This window comes from Rana temporaria, chromosome 1 (genome assembly GCF_905171775.1).
Source record: "Rana temporaria chromosome 1, aRanTem1.1, whole genome shotgun sequence".
Lineage (NCBI taxonomy): Eukaryota > Metazoa > Chordata > Amphibia > Anura > Ranidae > Rana > Rana temporaria.
Window position 1 is genome coordinate 493947603 of NC_053489.1, and position 20437 is coordinate 493968039.

The following is a 20437-nucleotide window of genomic DNA, read 5'->3' on the forward strand; positions in this document are numbered from 1 at the left end:
TGTTTGAAGCAGCTGATGGAGTGGATCATATAGGTACCTCTATGTCTACATGCTTGGTGAATAGGAAGGTTCACTTTAATGTCATACTAGACTAATGTGGATGCAGGACATTTTTTTTTTCTTAATAAAATCTTTATATTTAATTAGGTTCAAGTGAACACTCTACCTATATTGTGCAAACTCTGGATTTTCACCTTGGTCATAACACTATGGTCACCAAACCTTGTGGAGCACTGGAGAGTCCTATGGCAACAATCACTAAAATAACACGGAGAAGGCATGAAAATCCACCACATGGAGTTGCCAGTGTAAAAGAATGGTTTAATTATGTCACTGCTATGAGAAATGAAGGTCAGTCTTTTACAGCTGTCTACAGTTTGTCAGAAGTACAATGTGATTGTAGTTTTAGTGACCAGTAAAAGAGTATGTCCCTACAGCAATAAACCACACAGCATACTGTGCAGCCTAATGCAGTACAGCAGATGGGAATTCAATTCTGAAAAAACATTTAGCAAAATATTGGTGCTTTGTTAGTGAGGGCTGCAAGTAGGACAAGTGTATATATAAATATTTAATTTCACGGTTTCCATGCAATTGCTAAGCATTCATCTTGGTTTGTATGACTTTAAAGCTGGCCATAGACAGTTGGAATCTCATCTTGTTCAGCGGGAACTGCCCAAAATTCGAAAAGTGTGTAGGCTGGCTGAATGTACCAAGTTGATCGATCAATCAACTTGGGTACAATCAGCCTGCCAGATTCACTTGAAATTATTTCTAGCGGCTGCTATAGCAATGTCACTGTCTTCTCAGGCAGGGTAGGTTTCCTCCACCGGGAGCAGACGAAAGCTCCACAGGAGGCACTTCCCTGTCAGCACGGTCTGTGTTGATGGGGGAATCATGTGGCTGCAGGAAAGAAATTTGCACTGTCCATGGCTGCCCTAACTCATCTTAAATGTTGAAACTCGTGTGCTGATTATCAACTTCTGTTAGCAGTTGCAAGGACCTAAGATGTAAAAAAAAACCTTTCAGACTATCCTACATTTTGGGCTTACTCCAGTTTTCAGGCATCAAGGCTGAATTACTGAACAAGTTAAGAATACTCCACACAAAAAAGAGTGAAGATTCACTTAAATTATCCAAGCATGTGCAGATTAAATAAATAAACATTGATTGGATAATTGAAATGAATTTTCATTTTAGGTGAACATTCTCAGGTAATTTAGTAAATCGGACTCCTTGCCCCAAAATCTGTTCCTGACCTAAGCTTGTGGCAGGATTCCAACACGTCCCCAGTCAGACCATGAGCTTGGCAATCAGCAATGAGCCTCAGCTTTGCCCTGGTTCAGTTGGGTGCGTGTTGGACTGCTGCAGTGGACTTCTACAGTGAGATTCTTATTTGCAGGCTAGTGGTGGGGCATAGGCTATACTCTGTGGTAGTGGACATTGTCACACGGAAGATGATGTGTACAACATTGAAAAATTACACCCTGAAATGTTTGTCACAAAACTTCATTTGAGCTTTAAAAATAAAAATTGTAAGTGTATGGTGACAGAGAAGCGATTGCAAACTAATGTATGTTTTATTTCCCTTTAGAACTGAACTTGCTCCGAAATGTTGATGCAAATAATGCAGAGAGCAGCACAGCAGTAAAAAATGCCAGTCTGTTGAGTGGATTTCGGGGAGCCTCTAGTTACAACCATGAAACAGAAACAATCTTTGCTTTGCCCAGAATGCAATTGGATTTTAAATCTATACATGTGCAAGAGCCACAAGAACCAACACTGCAAGGTATATGTAAAGCAATGGTCATAGGGGCTAATGTTTGTATTTACGCTATAGGAAAAATAAGCCTCAGCAAACAGTAAAAGAATCCTTGTTTCATTTTCAAACTTGGAATGTAGAAATGACAATCAGAAACTCATTGTAAGGGCAAGTAGACATGTTTAAAGGGTCACTAAAGGATTTTTTTTTTTTTTTTAGCTAAATAGCTTCCTTTACCTTACTGCAGTCCTGGATTCATGTCCTCATTGTTCGTTTTTGCTTTGATGTTGCTGTAAATCCTCTCTGTTCTGGACACTTCCTGGTTGTCTGTTTCCTGATCACCACAGTACTGGGAGATTTCTCACGGTGGTCACTAATCAAGAAGGTGTGATTACTGTGTGTCTAAAACCCCACAGCACCAATCCAGTTGCGTTTTTCAAACCATCATTGCCCTCTATTGGCTCTCTGACTCTGTACATCAGAGAACCAGGAAATAACAGCAAAAACTAAACTAAACTGCAGGTACATTATATGATTGATTTTTATCTATTTTTAATCATTTTTAAAAGGAATCAGTTAACTATTATGTCTCTATACCCTGTAAACAGTCATTTCAGCTAAAAAAATGTTTTTTCCTTTAGTGACCCTTTAATGTAGCACACGTGTTATACTGTACATTAGCCCCAATGTTCTTTTGTCAAGTTCCTAGTGAATACTAAACTGTTCTAATTGCGAAGAATAGCTATCAGATATGTCAGTTTGCTATACAATGCGGTTGATTAAACTGGATGGACTTTTTTTCAACCTGACGAACTACAGTATCTCACAAAATGTGTATATACATTTATGATCCCCTTGGAGGCCCAGAGGTTTGGGTTCAGTAGAGAGGAGAGCGGTTTTGGTAAGTGATTATTAAACCAGAGAGGCATGTGGGAGTGGAATGTAGGAGCACTAAGTTTGCTCCAGAGTGTGCTTGCATGGGTACCCCCTTATGGCACAGCTTGCCAAGGGGGTACTCAGAGACGAGGAAGAGCAGCTCTGTGCAATACCATTGCACAAAACAGATGAGGGACAACTCTGTGCAATACCATTGCACAGAGCAGGTAAGTATAACATGTTTGTTATAATAAAAAAAATACATATGTTTTACAACCACTTTAAATACATCTGTTCAGTACTTGCTCATGTAGCCTGAAAAAAATAAAACAAAATTTAGTCATTATATCTAAGGACTGGTATGCTGCAATTTTTGTAACTAGAAAGTGAAAGGAGAATCCGCAGACTGAAGAACGCATCTCTCTGCCACCTTGATGTCACCTCTGCTGTGCAAAACAAAATACTGAATTGTTAATGAATACAGAGATGCATGATTGTGTGTTTTTATATCTGCCTAGAATTCAGCTTTAACTTAATTGGTGTCCCAAGTCTCCCATATGATAGCATAGTGCAGGTGATTGGTTCTCTTAGGGAGACATAAGGGGTCTATTAGACACTTAGGGGGGGGATTTACTAAAATTGGTGCACACATAATCTGGTGCAGCTGTGCATAGTAACCAATCCGCTTCTAGGTGTAATTGACACAGCTTATTTAAACAAGCTGAAGTTGGAAGCTGATTGGTTAAGTATTCACAGCTACACCAGATTCTGTGTGCACCATTTTTAATAAATCTCCCCCTTAATGTCTCCCCTGCACTCTTTCCACGCAGTTCCCAATATGCTTTGGCAGTGCTTCTGGATTCATAATGCACTACCGAGTTTACCAATTTTCAATCCTATATTTGTGGGTGTTCAAAACTCTCAGGAGAAAAGAGAAAGCCTGGGACATATGATTAACCACTTGCTTACTGGGCACATATACCCCCTTCCTGTCCAGGTGCAATTTCAGCTTTCGGCACTGCGTCGCTTTAACTAACAATTGCGCGGTCGTGCGATGTGGCTCCCAAACAAAATTGACGTCCTTTTTTCCCCACAAGTAGAGCTTTCTTTTGGTGGTATTTGATCGCCTGTGCGGTTTTTATTTTTTGCGCTATAAACAAAAAAGTGCGACAATTTTGAGAAAAATACAATATGTTTTACTTCTTGCTATAATAAATATCCCAATTTAAAAAAAAAAAAAAAAAACATTTTTTTTCTCAGTTTAGGCCGATATGTATTCTTCTACATATTTTTGGTAAAAAAAAAAAAAAATCGCAATAAGCGACTGGTTTGCGCAAAAGTTATAGCGATTACAAAATAGGGGACAGAATTATTATTTTTATTATTTTTTTTTTTACTAGAAATGGCGGCGATCTGCGATTTTTAGTGGGACTGCGACGTTATGGCGGACACATTTTTGGCGCCATTCACATTTATACTGCGATCAGTGCTATAACTTACTATGCACTAATTACAGTATAAATGTGACTGGCATTGAAGGGGTTAACACTAGGGGGTGAGGAAGGGGTTAAATATGTTTCCTATAAAGTGTTCTAACTGTGGGGGAGGGGGGGTGACTGGGGGGGGGGTGACCGATCTGTGTCTCTATGTACAAGGGACACAGATCGGTCTCCTCTCCAGAGACAGCACCGCTGTCTCTGTGTAAAACGGCAATGAGAGATGATCTCATATGTTTACATATGAGATCATCTCTCATTGGCCGCACAGATCGTAAACGGCCACTCTGATTGGCCGTTCGCGGCGATCTGTAATTGGCTGTGTCCAAGGGACACGGCCAACACAGATTTTCCCCGCTGCGCGCTCTGGAGCGCGCGCGGGGACCGCCCGAAAGGGCGGACGTCAAATGACGTCCACTTGGATTTTGGGATCCGCGCTGTAGCCGTCAATTGACTAGAGTGCGGGTCCCAAGTAGTTAAGCAGCATGCCTACCCACATGCAGGAAAAGTGTCTGCATTGGGATAGGGTTCAGCTTCAGTACAGTAATAATCTCCATAATCATAAGCGTTATCTTTTAGTTTAGCAGGAGGATGACTATGTTGATGATTGGAAATTGTATTTTTACCTATTTACACCTGTCATTTTGTTCACTACAGATGTTGACAGTAAGCCAAAGGTGGAGTGCAGCGTTGTTACAGAGTTTACAGATCATATATGTGTCACAATGGATGCTGAATTGATTATATTTTTGCATGATTTGGTGTCTGCCTATTTGAAAGAGAAAGAAAAAGGTATGGATTATTTTGTGTAATGTCAATTGTTTTTTTTGTTTTTTTCAATAATTGTAAGAAAAATGATAAACTTGCACATACTGTATACTGTACATCAAGCAGCCTTAACTTTATGACCACCCACCTAATATTGAGTAAGTCCCACTTTTGCCACCAAAACCATCCTTACCTTTCAAGGCATGGAAGCCAGTAGGCTTCTGAAGGTATGCTGTGGTGTCTGGCACCAAGCCATCGGTAGTAGGTCCTTTAAGTTCTCAAAGTTGCGAGGTGGGGCCTCCATGGATCAGACTTGTTTTACCAGCACATCCCTCAGATGCTCGGTTGGATTAAGATCTGGAGAATTTAGAGGCCAAGACAACACCTCAAACTCGTTGTTGTGTTCCTCAATCTAGGGTTGCACCGATACCACTTTTTTCACCGAGTACAAGTATTGATACTTTTTTCAAGTACTCGCCAATACTGATTACTGATACTCTTTTTTGTCATGTTACAGTGGCACTAATATGCAGCACTGATGACGCATGGACTGTGTCAGTAGTATTTTATTTTATTTTTTACAATTCATTTTTTTATTTTTATTTTTACAATGCTTTCTTTTTTTGGGAGGGGGAGGTGTAGAGTGGACTGAGTTTGTTTTTGTTCGTTTTTTTTACAATTTTAACCTTTAAATATTACATTTTTTTATTTTTATTTTATCAGCCCTGTTGGGGGGTGGCTTTGGTGAGATATCAGGGGTTTAAACAGACCCCTGACATCTTCCCTTTGAGACAGGGAAAGGGACTGAGGACACAGATTCCCCAGTTCCTTTCTCTGCAGCCTCAGCTGCATTGAAAATGAATAGGCAGGAAACAGCGGCTCCTCCATTTATAAACTGAAGCATGGTAAACAGTTATGAACAGAGTCAGTGATTACTTTGTGCATTCAGAAAAGGAAGGAGCCAGTAAATTACATATTTTTTGTGGAGGACATAGGGAGACTGGAGGAGTATCAAGGACACGGAGGGGGACTAGAGGAGCACCAAGGACACAGACAGCGACTGGAGGAGCATGGAGGGGGACTGGAGGAGCACAGAGGGCATGGGGGGGACTGGAGGAGCACGGAGGGCATGGGGGGGGGGGGGGCTAGAGGAGCACAGAGGTGGACTGGAGGAGCACAGATGACACAGAGGGGGACTGGAGGAGCATGGAGGACACAGGGAGACTGAAGGAGGACAGAGGAGGGCACGGGACAGTCGGAGGTGATCGTGCATATGCTTGGTATTGGCACCAATACTAATATCTGTATGAACATTGGCCAAAGCAACACACTGCCTCTGCCAGCTTGCCTTTTTCCCATACTGCACCCTGGTGCCATCTCTTCCCCAGATAAGCGACATACACAGTCACACTCGCCCAGCCATCCACACATGATTCGTCAGACCAGGCCACCTTCTTCCATTGCGCTGTGGTTCAGCTCTGAAGCTCACGTGCCCATTGTAGCTGCTTTTGCTGTGGACGTGTGTGTTGTGTGTGTGTGTGTGTGTGTATATATATATATATATATATATATATATATATATATATATATATATATATATTTAAATTATATATATGCCTGTAAATTTACCAGACAACATTTTTACATAGTGCATCATATTTGGTACCATCATCAGTTCACACAGAAACACTCTTAAAGAGAATTTTTTTTACAAGGATCTTTATACAAGCATTCAGTACATATCAAAGGGTTTCCAGAGCACTAATTTATCTAAGAGGCAACAAAACAGGGCAGCTTGTATTCCAGCTCCTTTTGTCTAATAGAAACCATGGACTCACGTATCTGCTGTGATGACTTATGGATTTCTCTAAATAATGGGTCTCTTTCAGCACACTTGAAAAGTAATCATGCTAATGATTTCACTAGAGCTGCACCTGTCTGGATACAATATTTCATAATATTATTTCTTAGTTATACAGGACACAGGATCATACCTCTGTACGATATTGCTCTGTTGTCTGCAGATCCCCTGATATTCTGGCCCGGATTCACGTAGAGCGGCGTATATATTTGTGCGGGCGTATCGCATCTCATATGCGCTACACCGACGTAACACAGAGAGGCAAAAACAGTATTCACAAAGCACTTGCTCCCTACGTTGCGCCGGCGTAGCGTAAATTGGTCGGCGTAAGCCCGCCTAATTCAAAGTAGGAAGGAAGTGGGCATGATACATTAAAATGAAGCGTGACCCCATGCAAATGAGGGGCCGAACGAACGGCGCATGTGCCATCCCGTGGACGTTTCCCAGTGCGCATGCTCAGAATCACGTCGGAACGAACGCCTAAGATACGTTGAATCACTGAACGTAACCTACGCCCAGCCCTATTCACATAGTACTACGTAAACTACGTAAAATACGACGGCTGTTACGTCGTCCATACCTTTGCATGGGTTGCGCCTCCCTATAGGTGGAATAAATTTATGCCAGACGTACGCCTTACGTAAACGGCGTATACTCATGCGACGGGCGCAAGTACGTTCGTGAATCGGCGTATATCGGTCATTTGCATATTCGACGCGTAAATCAATGGAAGCGCCCCTTGCGGCCAGCGTAAATATGCGCCCAGGCTCCGACAGCGTAGCAAACTTATGTCGGTCGGATAAAGCCACATTTCAGGCGTATCTTGCATTAGGAATCAGACGCATAGATACGACGGCGCATCTGTGCACTTACGCGGCGTATATAGAGATACGTCGGCGTAAGTGTTTCAAGAATCCGGGCCTCTGTGTTTAGTTGTTGCTTTGTAACGTGACACTGATAGACTCTGTCCCTTCCACAGCCACTTCTTTCCAGCAGCTAGAGTCTGTAACACTCCCCTTTGTAGTCTTTCAGACTCTGCCAATGATGTAACTTCCTTCATAGCTCTGATAGTGGGTGGGATTGAATACATCCTAATTAGCATTTGGTCCCGCACAGTCACACCTACAGATAGATTCAAAACCTCCCAAGTCCCGCTTCACAAATCACAGCATTATTCCAGAAGGAAACCCTTTCATATAATATATACAGCCTGTTCTGAAAGATAGATTAAATGGATCACAACTAAAATTCAGTCCTGCCCAGTAAAATTTGTCCTCCCGTGTGAATAGGGAGAGTCCCCCTTCCCCCCACAGATCCCGCCCTCCTGGAGCCATGCTCTCTGAGAAGTGATTCCTTTACATATTATAATAACCTCCCATAGTCCTTGCTATGTAGTTTTGCAATACGCCATTATTCTTTGGCATGCTGCAAGACAGGAAAGACACAGGTGGAGGTATGACCCATTTACACCATTCACCACCCACATGAAGATCCAGAAACATCCAGAGAAACCCTAGGACCACCCACATAAACTCCGAGAACTCCTGAAACTACAGAGATTAAAATTATCATGGCGCATGTAGTATCAGGACTGGAAAAGGAAGTCAAAGTACTTAGAAATTCATCCAGGAGAAGTGACGTCACAGACACAGAAACCCGCTGTATACAGCTAAAGGAAGATAGTTATACAAAAACTGACGGGGGGTTGTGATTCAACTACATGCACAATGCATCTGTTGTTTTGGGGAGGAAAAGCTGGAGTTCTTCAATAAATATGTATCATCAAACATTGTATTTCTTTTTTAACTCCTTAGAAGATCAAGTGTGCAGAGCACTTGGTTTTGCTCAAGTCCATCCCTTTGTGTCTAAGCAGTGTGGTCGGACAGGTTGACCCCTGTCCAACAATGCTGCTAGGAGATGGACAGATTTGTAATTGGTAACTCTGATCTTTGGTAGCGGGGCTGTTTCAGAGATCAGCACTGTCATTCACAAAAGCGGATCACTGGCAGCACTTTGTGTCTTTTAGGGCTGTTTACACATGCACAGCCCAGCCGATGGATGACACAGTGTGGCAGCACTGTGTGAGCTTTCTTTTTTTATGAATGAGCAATCAGCAATGTTGGACTGTTTTACACATGCAACCATACCAACTCTGCTGATCGATCACTGATATATAAAGAAATATAGCCCACACGGCGCTGCAGCACTCTTCATCATCCAGACTATGTATGTGTACACAGCCCTGATAGACACACAGAGAGCCATGAATGATCTGTCATTGTTATGAGTCAATTGTTATGACATTTAGTGCTGCTTGTTCATCCATAATACTAAAAGATCATTCAGAGCTGCAGGGCAAATACTTTACACAGAGCCAAAAAATTTCACTTGAATGAATAATCAGCATTGATTGTTCATTTGGGCTATGTGTCGGCTGTGTCTCCCCTCACAGGAATGCCCATATTTTGGGCTTCAGGAGGGGGTGGAAATACGACCAGCATATAGAATTGTTTTTAGGGACAACAGGGCCGCTGATCAGAATAAGACTGAGTGTTAAATGAACTTGGTCCCCTGGGAAATAAAAATGATCTTATTTAAGTCTTTACCATGGGTTATAAGCAGCTACTTTCCAGTGATTGGAAACAGGCATAAAAAGCTCCTGGGATATCCCCTATAGACCTCCTGCCACTCCTAGCTAGCTTCACTTTTGTTGCTGGTGTCCTTAGGTGATGGACCTCTTCTCTGAGAGCTAGTTGGAGTGATGGTACACAACCACCTTTACACAGGAACAGAGCTGAGGCTGTCAGTGGCAGGTTGTGTGTTGGAGCTCCTCCCCCTGTCACCTTGTTACCTCTTGATGTTAAGAAAACTCATGCAGATAGAGGAAAGAGGCAGCAGAAAGAAATGACACTTAGTGACTGAAACAAGCACACACTTTAGAGGGAAATGCTTTGTTCATATTTAATCTCAGAGGTTTACAACCACTAAGCATTACAGCTGGTAGCTCTGTCATAATGAAAGTTTGCAAATGGCAGTATACAGGCATCAAAATCCATGCTTTCTTAGGCATCTCGAGTCATTTTCTGCTTTGCAGTGACTAAATTCACACCTAGATGTTCAGCAATGCCTAGCTGCATTTACACAAACAAGACATTGCTGCATTATGGGACTGTTCAGCCTGTTCTATGGCTAAATACATCCATACAAATACATCTAGACTAGAGGTCGACCGATATATCGGCTGGCCGATATATCGGGCCGATATTCAGTCATTTTGGAGAAATCGGCATCGGCCGATTATTATCCAAATGTGGCCGATATTTAGCAGATCTGCATCAGCAGAGTGTGGAGAAGGAAGGAGGAACATGGGGTTCCCCCTCCCTTCTCCACACTGTCTGCAGAGCAGTGCCGTGTGTGTGAAGGAGAATGAAGCTGTCGGACTGATGTCGGGGTGGGCGGGACCCGGGGTGGGCGGGACTCAGATGTCCAACACCAGCCAATGGGATGAGATCATTGGCTGGATAGCTGCTGGGTCCCGCCCACCTCCAACATCACGATGAATCTGAGCTCCTCTCTCTCTCTGCTCTCACAGTTTCACAGCACATAATGTAGCTGAATGTGTGAAACTCTCTCTTCATACAGTTTCACAACTGCTGCAGAGAGAAAGAGGAGCTCAGATTCGTTGCGATGTTGAAGGTGGGCGGGACCCGGGGTGGGCGGGACTCAGCAGCTATCCAGCCAATGATCTCATCCTATTGGCTGGTGGACAGCTGAGCCCCGCCCAACCCGGTCCCGCCCACCTTCAACATCGCAATGAATCTGAGCTCCTCTTTTTCTCTCTGCAGCAGTTGTGAAACTGTATAGAGAGTTTCACACATTATCCACTACATTATGTGCTGTGAAACCTGCCAGTGCCATCTGCTAATGCCAACCAGCCAGTGCCACCTGCCAATGCCATCCAGTGCCACCTGCCAATGCCATGCCAACTAGTGCCACCTGCCAATGCCAACTAGTGCCATCTGTTAATGCCATCCAGTGCCACCTGTCAATGCCATCCAGTGCCACCTGCCAGTGGCAACGCCATCCAGTGCCACCTGCCAATACCATCCAGTGCCACCTGCTAATGCCATCCAGTGCCACCTGGCATTGCCAATGCCATCCAGTGCCACCTGCCAATGCCATCCAGTGCCACCTGCCAATGCCACCCAGTGCCATCTGCCAATGCCACCCAGTGCCATCTGCCAATGCCACCCAGTGCCATCTGCCAGTGCCATCCAGTGCCACCTGCTAGTGCCAACTAGTGCCACCTGCCAAGGCCATCCAGTGCCACCTGCCAATTAGTGCCACCTGCCAGTGCCATCTGCCAGTGCTAACTATTGCCAATTAGTGCCACCTGCCAGTACCATCCAGTGCCACATGCCAATTAGTGCCACCTGCCAGTGCCAATTAGTGCCACCTGCCAGTGCCAATTAGTGCCACCTGCCAGTGCCAATTAGTGCCACGTGCCAACCAGTGCCACCTGCCAGTGCCATTCAGTGCCACCTGCCAATCAGTGCCATCTGCTTTTGCCAATTGGTTCCATCCAGTGCAATCTGCCAGTGCCAATTAGCGCCACCTGCCAAAAAATAAAAAAATCGGCCTAAAATATCGGCCGCAAAAATCGGCATCATATATCGGCCATCGGCCGGCCCAAATTCTAAATATCGGCATCGGTATCGGCCAGAGAAAAACCCATATCGGTCGACCTCTAATCTAGACACTGTAGAAGTGACTATGGGAAGTATAAAATTAGTTTTACCACCTGGATCACATTCTTGTAAATGCAGGTGCCCTGTGTACATGAAACCTCAATGTTTGCCTTGTAACAGGTTTCCAGCAGCTGAGAATTGTAGTGTGTTGAAGATAATGACATAATAAATGGCTAAAGTGGAACGGAATTCAAAAAGTGAAGATTTGTTGATTGTGTCTATGCAATACCATGAACGACTTACCTTTTGTCCTAATTAGAAAAAAGCATTTCCTGGTCTTCGAGTGTAAAAAGGCCCTCTTGTGCCTACAGCCCTGTAGGTGTAAAACTTTCAGTGTAAAGCCTCATACACTTGGACTTCAAACAAACTTTTGCATGGATTTTTGTCCAAAGGGCATTGGCCGTGAACTTGGTATGCATACACACGACAGGAGTTTTCAGCAAACTTTTCCAAAATCACGTGGTTTTTCTGCTCTTTACCGCCACCCTTTGGACAACTTCTGCTAGTGTTGGTTGATTTTAACATTGGTTCTGAGCATGCGTATTTGTACTTCGGACTAAAGTCCGATGGATTTCTGTACACACAGCAGGACTTTGCACCATAGGACTTTTGTTGCCGAAAAGTTTGTCCGTTTGCAGAGCGAACTTTTGTCCGATGAAAAACGAAAAAGTTTGTCCGATGGAGCATACACGCGGTCAGATTTTTTTGAAAACCTGCTAATTTTGAAGTTTGTTGTCAAAAATTCCGATCATGTGTATGGGCCTTAAATCAGAGTTAAATCACTGCTGCCTCTTACTTGCCAGTCTTAGGAGATTTGGAGTGAGATCTTGTGATATCCTTCCTGTGCTGCTTACTGTTATCCTTGCTGGAGGCTCTGATTTGAGGAAGCAAAGCTCTACCTCTACCAAGATGGCCACCTCCGCACAGAGTTCAGAACAAGGCATGGTAAATCAGTAATGATAAAATTACAAAGACTTTAAATATATCATCACCTACAGTACATCATATCATCAAAAGATTTCAATAATTTGGAGAAACCTATGTGTGCAAGGGACAAGGCCGAAGCACAATATTGGATGCCCATGATCCTTAGGCCCTCAGACAGCACTGCATTAAAAACAAGCATGATTCGGGGGCGGAGAGGAAACGTTTTTCCCAGAGGGCGGCATTCTATGAGGAGGGGGAGAACACTGGACACATGTTAGCAACTATTGCCCACTCCCAGCAGATGTCTCCCTCTATAGGGGCGCTGCATACCTGCACCAGTGGAGTGACTAACTCCCCAGACCAAATTTTGTCTGAACTTGTGAGATTTTACTCCTACCTGTATGAATCTAAGAGGGCATATTCGCTAGAGTCTCTGACAGAATACCTGGATCCCGTCTGTTTACCGGTGGTGTTGGCTTCCAATAAGGCAATGCTTGACGCCCCTCTGACCCTTGAAGAATTACAAATGGCGACCAGTTTGTTCCCTAACTCGAAAGCCCCAGGGGACGATGGACTCCCCGTTGAAGTTTTCAAGCAGTATGGGGAAACAGTACTGCCACACCTTTTGAGGGTGTTTAATGATGCGAGGGAGGCCGGAGCCCGGAACATTTGATATGTTTTCTATTTTCTATTGTGAACAAAATATGGGTTTGTGAGATTTGCAAATCATTGCATTGTCACGTCCCACCTTTTTTGGAATTGGGCTTGTATAATTATTGAAAAGGCTGTACTTTGCCTTTAAAACCAAAATGGGCAGGCTTTACCTTAGTCTTATTTTACTATGCTACATAAACCGGGACTTAGTGAATCCTATTTCATATTTTTATTGTGGATTAGGATATTATTATTATTATTGATCTGTTATATGTAATATCTCCTGCATAATTGTCTGCCTTTTACCCACAGTTATTTTTCCACCACGAGTTTTCACAACACGTCCAGGACAAAAAAGTCCAGTGATCCAGATTAATGATGCTTCTTCTGAGAAAGAAAAGGAAGAAAACACTAATTACACTTATGTGGACTGGAGAGAATTCATGTGCAATACTTGGCATCTGGAGCCCACACTAAGGTTATTTTTCTTTCCAAATATGTACTATATTGTTCTTAATTTAGCGGTTTGTATGTAAAAAAAAACTGTAAAGCCTTGTACATGTGCGGGTTTCCTGAGGGGAAAACCGAGAACCTGCTTGGTAACTTTTTCCCCCTACATACGACTGGGTTTCTCGACAGGAAAACTGCCATGAGAGCTTTGGTCGGGAATCCCGGCTCTGTGTATGCTCCATCGCAGTGTTTCCAATAGGAAAACTGGCGGGTTAAAAACCGACGGGAATCCCGGGGGGGGGGGGGGGTGAGATGGTTCTCTCTTTTTTTTTTTTTCTGGCAGTTTTCCTGTTGGGAAAACTGCAATGGAGCATACACACAGCCGGGTTTCTCGGCCAAAAGCTCTCATGGCAGTTTTCCCGACAGGAAAACCGGCTGTGTGTACGAGGCTTAAGGTACAGATACAAACCATGGTATTTAAAGTTGAACCATACTAAAACCCCTATCTATTTAGATTGAGGTGAATGTATTGTTACATTTGGTCAGATTTTTCTGTGGTTTCCTCTGCTGGTTATCTAAATTCTCATACACTTTTCATGGGACCACTATTTGTAGTATGCAGAGGACTGGGAAATGCTTAGTGTGAATTAAACACAGGCAACACACTGACATTGCCACTATTTCAAAATCCATTTGAGTTACTATAGCAGTTAACTGATAGCAAATGTTTAATGTAACTGGGATCCTTTTTTCCTGATCTGTGCCTCCTCTCCACTTCAACTGCTTCCACGTCTGTTGTACAGGACAAAGGTGGAGGGCATTTTGGTGATTCTGATCGCACTGGCTTGGCCAAGAAAAATGTTGTATGCTAGTATTGTCGATCTCTTGGCAGACGAGCCCGCAGGCTATTCCAGGTCAACCATTTTTGCTATTGCAGGGTGCGATCTTCCAACCTGCTATAAGGTCGTTGGCTTTGATAACATGGCTATTGAAGCCCAAGTCAAGAGGGGAAGGGGTGTGTCTGGTTTCCGTAATTCCTATCCTCCTGAAGTCTAAAAAGTCAACCTTCAGGAAAGTGTACCGTCATATTTGGAAGACTCATTTCATCTGGTGTGAAGCTCATATTTGGGCTTTTCTCCAGTCTAGAGTGGCGATGTCTCTGACTTTGAGTATCACCAAAAGAGATGGATCTCAGCCTTGGCTGTACTTTTTCTGAGACCTATCATGTTTCATTCCTTGATTAAAGTCTTGTGCAGGGTATCTACCTCAGTCCCCTTTTCCTACCTCAGGTGTCTTCTCCACTCCACCAGAATGAGGACGAGGTTTTGCCATCTTTTTGTCGCAATCCTAAACATACTAAGGAGTTAGGTGCTTAGGTTTTTGGATGATGATCAAGCTGTTTGCATTCTTCTGAAGTGTACAGCTTTGTTTTGACAGATTGATTCCCTGTTTGTTTTGACTGAGGGTCCCCACAAGGGTCTGGCTGCTTCGCAATACACTATTTCTTGGTGGATTTGTCAGCTAATCTCTCAGTTCTATGTTTTCAAGGGCAAGATTCGTCCTTTCCCTTTCAAGGCCCATTTCCCAAGGAGTGTCACTGCTTTCTTTGCGATTCATCATCAAGCTTCTGTTGTTTACATTTGTAAGGCTGCTACCAGGTCTTCTCTTCACGTTTACAAAAATGTTGTTTAGCTAAGCTGGGAGGGTATGCCTGGGTGGGGATTCCTTCATTTTTTTGGCCAGTGTTTAGTCACCTAAAAGTGACAACATGATCCAAGTACTCATGAATATGAACTCTTGGCCTGTGAGGTATTCTTTAAAAAATGATTGTACAAGGATACCACGAATCCTAAATATTAACACTGTATGGGTTTTTAAGCTATACACAGAAACCAGATTTTTAAACCACAAAATTGTTTAGTGGTGCCTGCTAGTTTCTAGGCCTGGGCTAAGGCAGTTGATCATGCATTACTGGAAAAAAAAAAAAGTCAGATTTTGAACTGATTGTTGGACATTGGGTAGGGAGAGTTGTAACTGATTGTGGATAAGGCATACAAAAGACTAAGTGGGAGCTGATCTTGGACCATTTATGGAATAAGTAGAGTTGGAGTTGATCTTAGCAGGGTATGATGATTTTGGACATAGGGAACGAAAAGGCAGAGCAAGAGCTGGTCATAGACAGGAGAAATGAGACAGAGTGGAAGCTGATTATAGCTGAGAGATAGAACAAGATTGTGTGCCACTGAGATGCTAAGCAGCAACTGATCATGGACTAAAGGGGGAAGAATTATGAGGCAGGGGAAATTTTGCCTGAGACTTATGCAGGTCATACTTGGGTCGTATTCCAAAGTAATTTTCTTTCAAAAATCAGAAGTTTCATGTGTTTTGTGATCCGATAGTGTCGCCATTGATTTCGACATTCGACCAACCAAGCCTTCAATTTCACCTCATGTTGCAACAGAAAATAATTTTTTTGTCCGGCAATGTTCTTTTCTTTTATTGCAATTGTGCGCATTTCTTTGATTGTATTTCTCACACAATTCTCCCATCATTGATTAGAAAATAGTTTGTTTTTAAAAAACTCCAACATGCCGATCACTCAAATTTAGATGGACGCACAAAAATTGGCCATTGCTGTTGCCCACTAATGGTGTGAATTTGAACAAAAATTCTTATAAACGAAAAAAAGAATGTTACTGCTGCGATTTTTTTACACATTCACTCTTAGCTAAAGAATCCTCTAGCATTTGCAGTTTCTTTTAATACTACAAATAAAGGTTTGAAACTAACATGCTAATCTCTGAGCTGCACGCTCCAATATTTGTTAGGAATTCACAGGAAACAAGATGTAGATTCATATGGTAGCAAAATCCTTCCGCAAAAACAGAAAGTTGCATTCTTTCTTCATAACCCAATACTTAAAGAGATATTCTTCTGTGCTGATGATGGTAGCCGACGTGTGTTTAAAACATACACATTTTTTCCTAATCTTTAGTAAATATGTGTGATTTTTTTTAAGGTCTTTAATCTTGGTGTAGACAGAATAGTGGGTAAATGGCAAATTTGTTTTGGCTTATTTAAATGCTGTTCATTAAAATATTAGCCAACAAAGCATATTATAGGTAACAATTAAATCTAGCCCACAAAAAAACTAGGAACATTCTCAGGAAGTAAAGGGTTCAGAGGCATATTTTTTAAAACCATAGATTGTCCATTAATAGATAGTTGGTAAGTGGGTTTGTACTTCTACAAATATGACTCTGGAGTGACAGTGCTCTTGGTGCTTGCATCCACTTTTAGTTTTTATACTATCCAGTACCTTGAAAACCTGAGATTTTATAATACAAAAACATGACTCTTGTGACTATGCTGGGGCTGCTTCTTTCCACGCAGCTTATCAATCTGTTGGCCAGTAACATTTCCTATCTTACTTTATGGCCTGTAGGGAGGAAAAAAGAGCACTAAAGACCATTGTTGTTGTTTCTGCAAGACCCCTTTCACACTGGGGCCACATTTGCGGTAAAGTAGTGCTTTTCGGTCGCTTGCAGGCGCTTTTATCCCCAAAGAAGGGTTTAAAAATGTCTGTGTTGCAGCGCTTCGGAAGCACTGCCCATTCATTCCAATAGGCAGTCCCACAAGCACACCGCCCCAATGAGAAAAGTCAAGTTTGAATGAAAGGGAGGTGGTTTTCAGGTGCTTAGCAGAGGCTATTTCCAGCGCTAAAGTGCCTAAAAAAAAACAGCGTGAAAGGGGTCTAATACAGCACTCTGGTTTGTCTTGGTAGTGGGTGAACCTAGAAATAACAAAGTGTGCAGGCTTTGAGAAGTGCCTCTATTTTAATTATGCAACTAGATTACCATGTTTTAAATCCTTTAATTAAACTTTAACTCAATGGGGTTGATTTACTAAAACTGGGGAGTGCAAAATCTGGTTCAGCTGTGCATGGTAGCCAATCCGCTTGTTCAATTAATCTTTGACTAAAAAGCCTGGAAGCTGATTGGTTTCTATACAGAGCTGCACCAGATTTTGCACACTCCAGTTTTAGTAAATAAACACCAATGTTATACAAGAACCATGATGTAGAAGAAGTATTACTCTGATTACTTTATGGCAGTACATCAGACATGCTTGTTGATTAAGGCCCCTTTCACACGGACGGGTGTTCTGCCGCAGTTAAAAGCATGTTTCTTTCTTTTGAAATTCAAGACTCCAGGCACAGCGATTGGCTGCATTTGTACACTGCAATTAGCTGCGTTTACATGCAGCTGCGTTAAGCTGCGGTTGGCCATTACTGTCATCCCCATATCAACCGTTTTTATTTTGATGTGCTTCCTGTTGTTTTTTTTATTTTGTTCACGCTGCTATCCACAGCTGACACAGTGCACTATGATTACCTGCAGTTATGTGCAGATAGCTGCGCAAAATCGTTCCTGGACGCAGTCAAATCTATTTTTTCTATCTGCACCATACCGCATGTAACGAAACCGCAGCTAAACGCAGTGTGTGAATGGGGCCATAGGAAAGCATTGTGTGTGTTTAGCTGCAGTAGATAACTTGAGAATCTGCAGCTTAAAGCACCATTCTATCCGTCCGTGTAAAAGGGGCCTAAGGCAGAGCGTTATAAACATCAGTCACATATTTGCCATATGGTTGCTATGGGTGACTGTTCTTTGTACATCATCACTGCACATTGTACTGCCTTTTTCGAACATCTTCAATGCTCAGCTACTGTCCATTGTGTTTCTGCTGTAAAATATTTTCACATTTTACTGAAACCTTAAAAATGTCTCTTTTCAATGAATGAAAAGGCAAATAATTTCCAGTGTCCCTAAATTCTCTGGTACACTTGTGAATAATGGGGGTGGTGGGAGTAGCATAGCTGAGAAGCCAAACATAGATCACTAGTACAGTACTTTTATTTTTTTTTGCATATTTCCAGACATGTAGTAATGTGCCTTCTCATTTCCCTCTTCTTAGGCTAATATCTTGGACAGGAAGGAAAATTGACCCTGTTGGAGTGGATTACATACTTCAGAAATTAGGATTCCACCACGCCAGAACTACAATTCCAAAATGGCTTCAGCGTGGAGTAATGGATCCACTGGACAAGGTTCTTTCGGTCCTGATTAAAAAGCTGGGGTCGGCTTTACAAGATGAAAAGGAAAAAAAAGGAAAAGAAAAGGAGGAGCACTGAACATGCAGAGAATTGCGAACAAATTGTCAGAGATCAAATAAGTTACACTTTTTTTATACTGTACAGAAGAATGTTTTAACAGATGCATTGGATTTGACCAGCTTTTTTTATTTTTTATTTAACTGATGTTAACTCTCATCCCTGGGAGCAGTTTTAGCTACATTTCTTCCTGTGATCACTCCCATGGCCTTTTGCTGTGATATGACATGCCACTGCAATATTTGCATTTCTGCGCATTCATCCGTTTTCCACAAGACATCATTTGAGCCTGAAGCGGACCCATTAATGTAGTTCTCCTCCGGCACTTTGTTCATCTCAATACAAATAAGACTCAGGGATGAGAGGGGTTAATAAATTCCGTTGTGAATGTAATTGTTTACTGTGGTGCATGCTGCCATTCTGCATAGGATTACGCACTGCATACGTCTGTATATTTTGGACTGAAAAAAGGGGTTCAACACTGTAAATGGATGGGGTTTGTGTCATTACTTTAAAGTGCAATATTATTTTCTGTAATAACTGCAGAATGTTAACTGTGAATTTTCTTGATTCCCCCCTCCCATTGGCCATAATAATAAATTGTTGACAATGTGAAAATGGTTAATGATTGTTTTGTTTATGTGGCTTGTTGGTTATCTGCAGAGATTGTTTGGATAATGTTAAGTGCAGTATATACATTATCTCACAAAAGTGAGTACACCCCTCTCATTTTCTTTTTTTTTTTTATAATTTATTATATCATTTCAAATATTGTTATTGGGTTTTCACAAAGAAAATTGAGCAAAGATAAATGTTTATATGACAGAAACAATATAAACAAAATAAGGTATGATTAATACTGAGTCAGATCGATGTATATTGAGTAATACATAGGAACTGTGAAATCATCAAAGTTTTAGATAAACCATAAGTTGTATTTATTATGGTCAGAAGGGGTGACCCCTCTCCCCGAACACCCCTATTGGGAACATAGTGTGTCTCAGAGTTAAGGACACCCCCTCCAAATTTTTAACATTTCATGCATTATATCTTTTCATATCCAGACACTTTTGTGGGGGGGATTGCAAATAACCAAAAAATAATATAGCACATATATTTGCGACACAAATCATATTGTAATTGAATGTTAATAAAAATGAACTTTCATTCTCAATCTGCAGCCACTGTAATTTTCTGAGAATGCATTGCAATATGACTACCTGGGGTATTCTGTACACAGACTGACCACTCCCCAGAAACATCATTTCCTGCTCGTGTGATTGGCTCACCAATTTTCCCAGAAGTCTGCCTAAGATGCAAATCAGATTTCAGGCATCCCATGCAATCAAAATTAAATTTTTGGAGAGATCCTTTCAATAGGCACATGACTAAAGGGATGCAGGCCCAGCAGATTTTCTTATCAGTGTTATGCAGCTGAAAACCTGACAGTTAATTATGAAACCACTCACATTAGACCCACTCAGAACAGAGACACAGACAAACACACAGGGATTTCTTAAGAATAACAAAAGGTAGGAATCTGCAGCAAAGGTTGTTATAATCCTTGTAATGTACATAGATCACCCAGAGGGGAATTTTTTTTTTTTTCCTCAACAAAAGAGTTGCGCTTGAAGAAATAACACTTTGCTACAATGTAAAGTAGTGAGTGTACAGCTTGTATAACAGTGTAAATGTGCTGTCCCCTCAAAATAACTCAACACC

The 20437-nt window shown here is 42.1% G+C and overlaps 1 protein-coding gene across 1 annotated transcript in view; it reads left to right on the forward strand.

The window, feature by feature from the left end:
• Nucleotides 1–19333, forward strand: part of KIAA1109 (KIAA1109 ortholog) — a 393986-nt gene extending 374653 nt beyond the window's left edge. The window contains 5 exon segments of the mRNA XM_040330387.1: nucleotides 148–351; nucleotides 1595–1789; nucleotides 4792–4926; nucleotides 13405–13570; nucleotides 18520–19333. Of these exon segments, the coding sequence (XP_040186321.1) occupies nucleotides 148–351; nucleotides 1595–1789; nucleotides 4792–4926; nucleotides 13405–13570; nucleotides 18520–18736 (917 nt within the window). The 3' untranslated portion in view covers nucleotides 18737–19333.
• Nucleotides 19334–20437: the final 1104 nt, after the last annotated feature.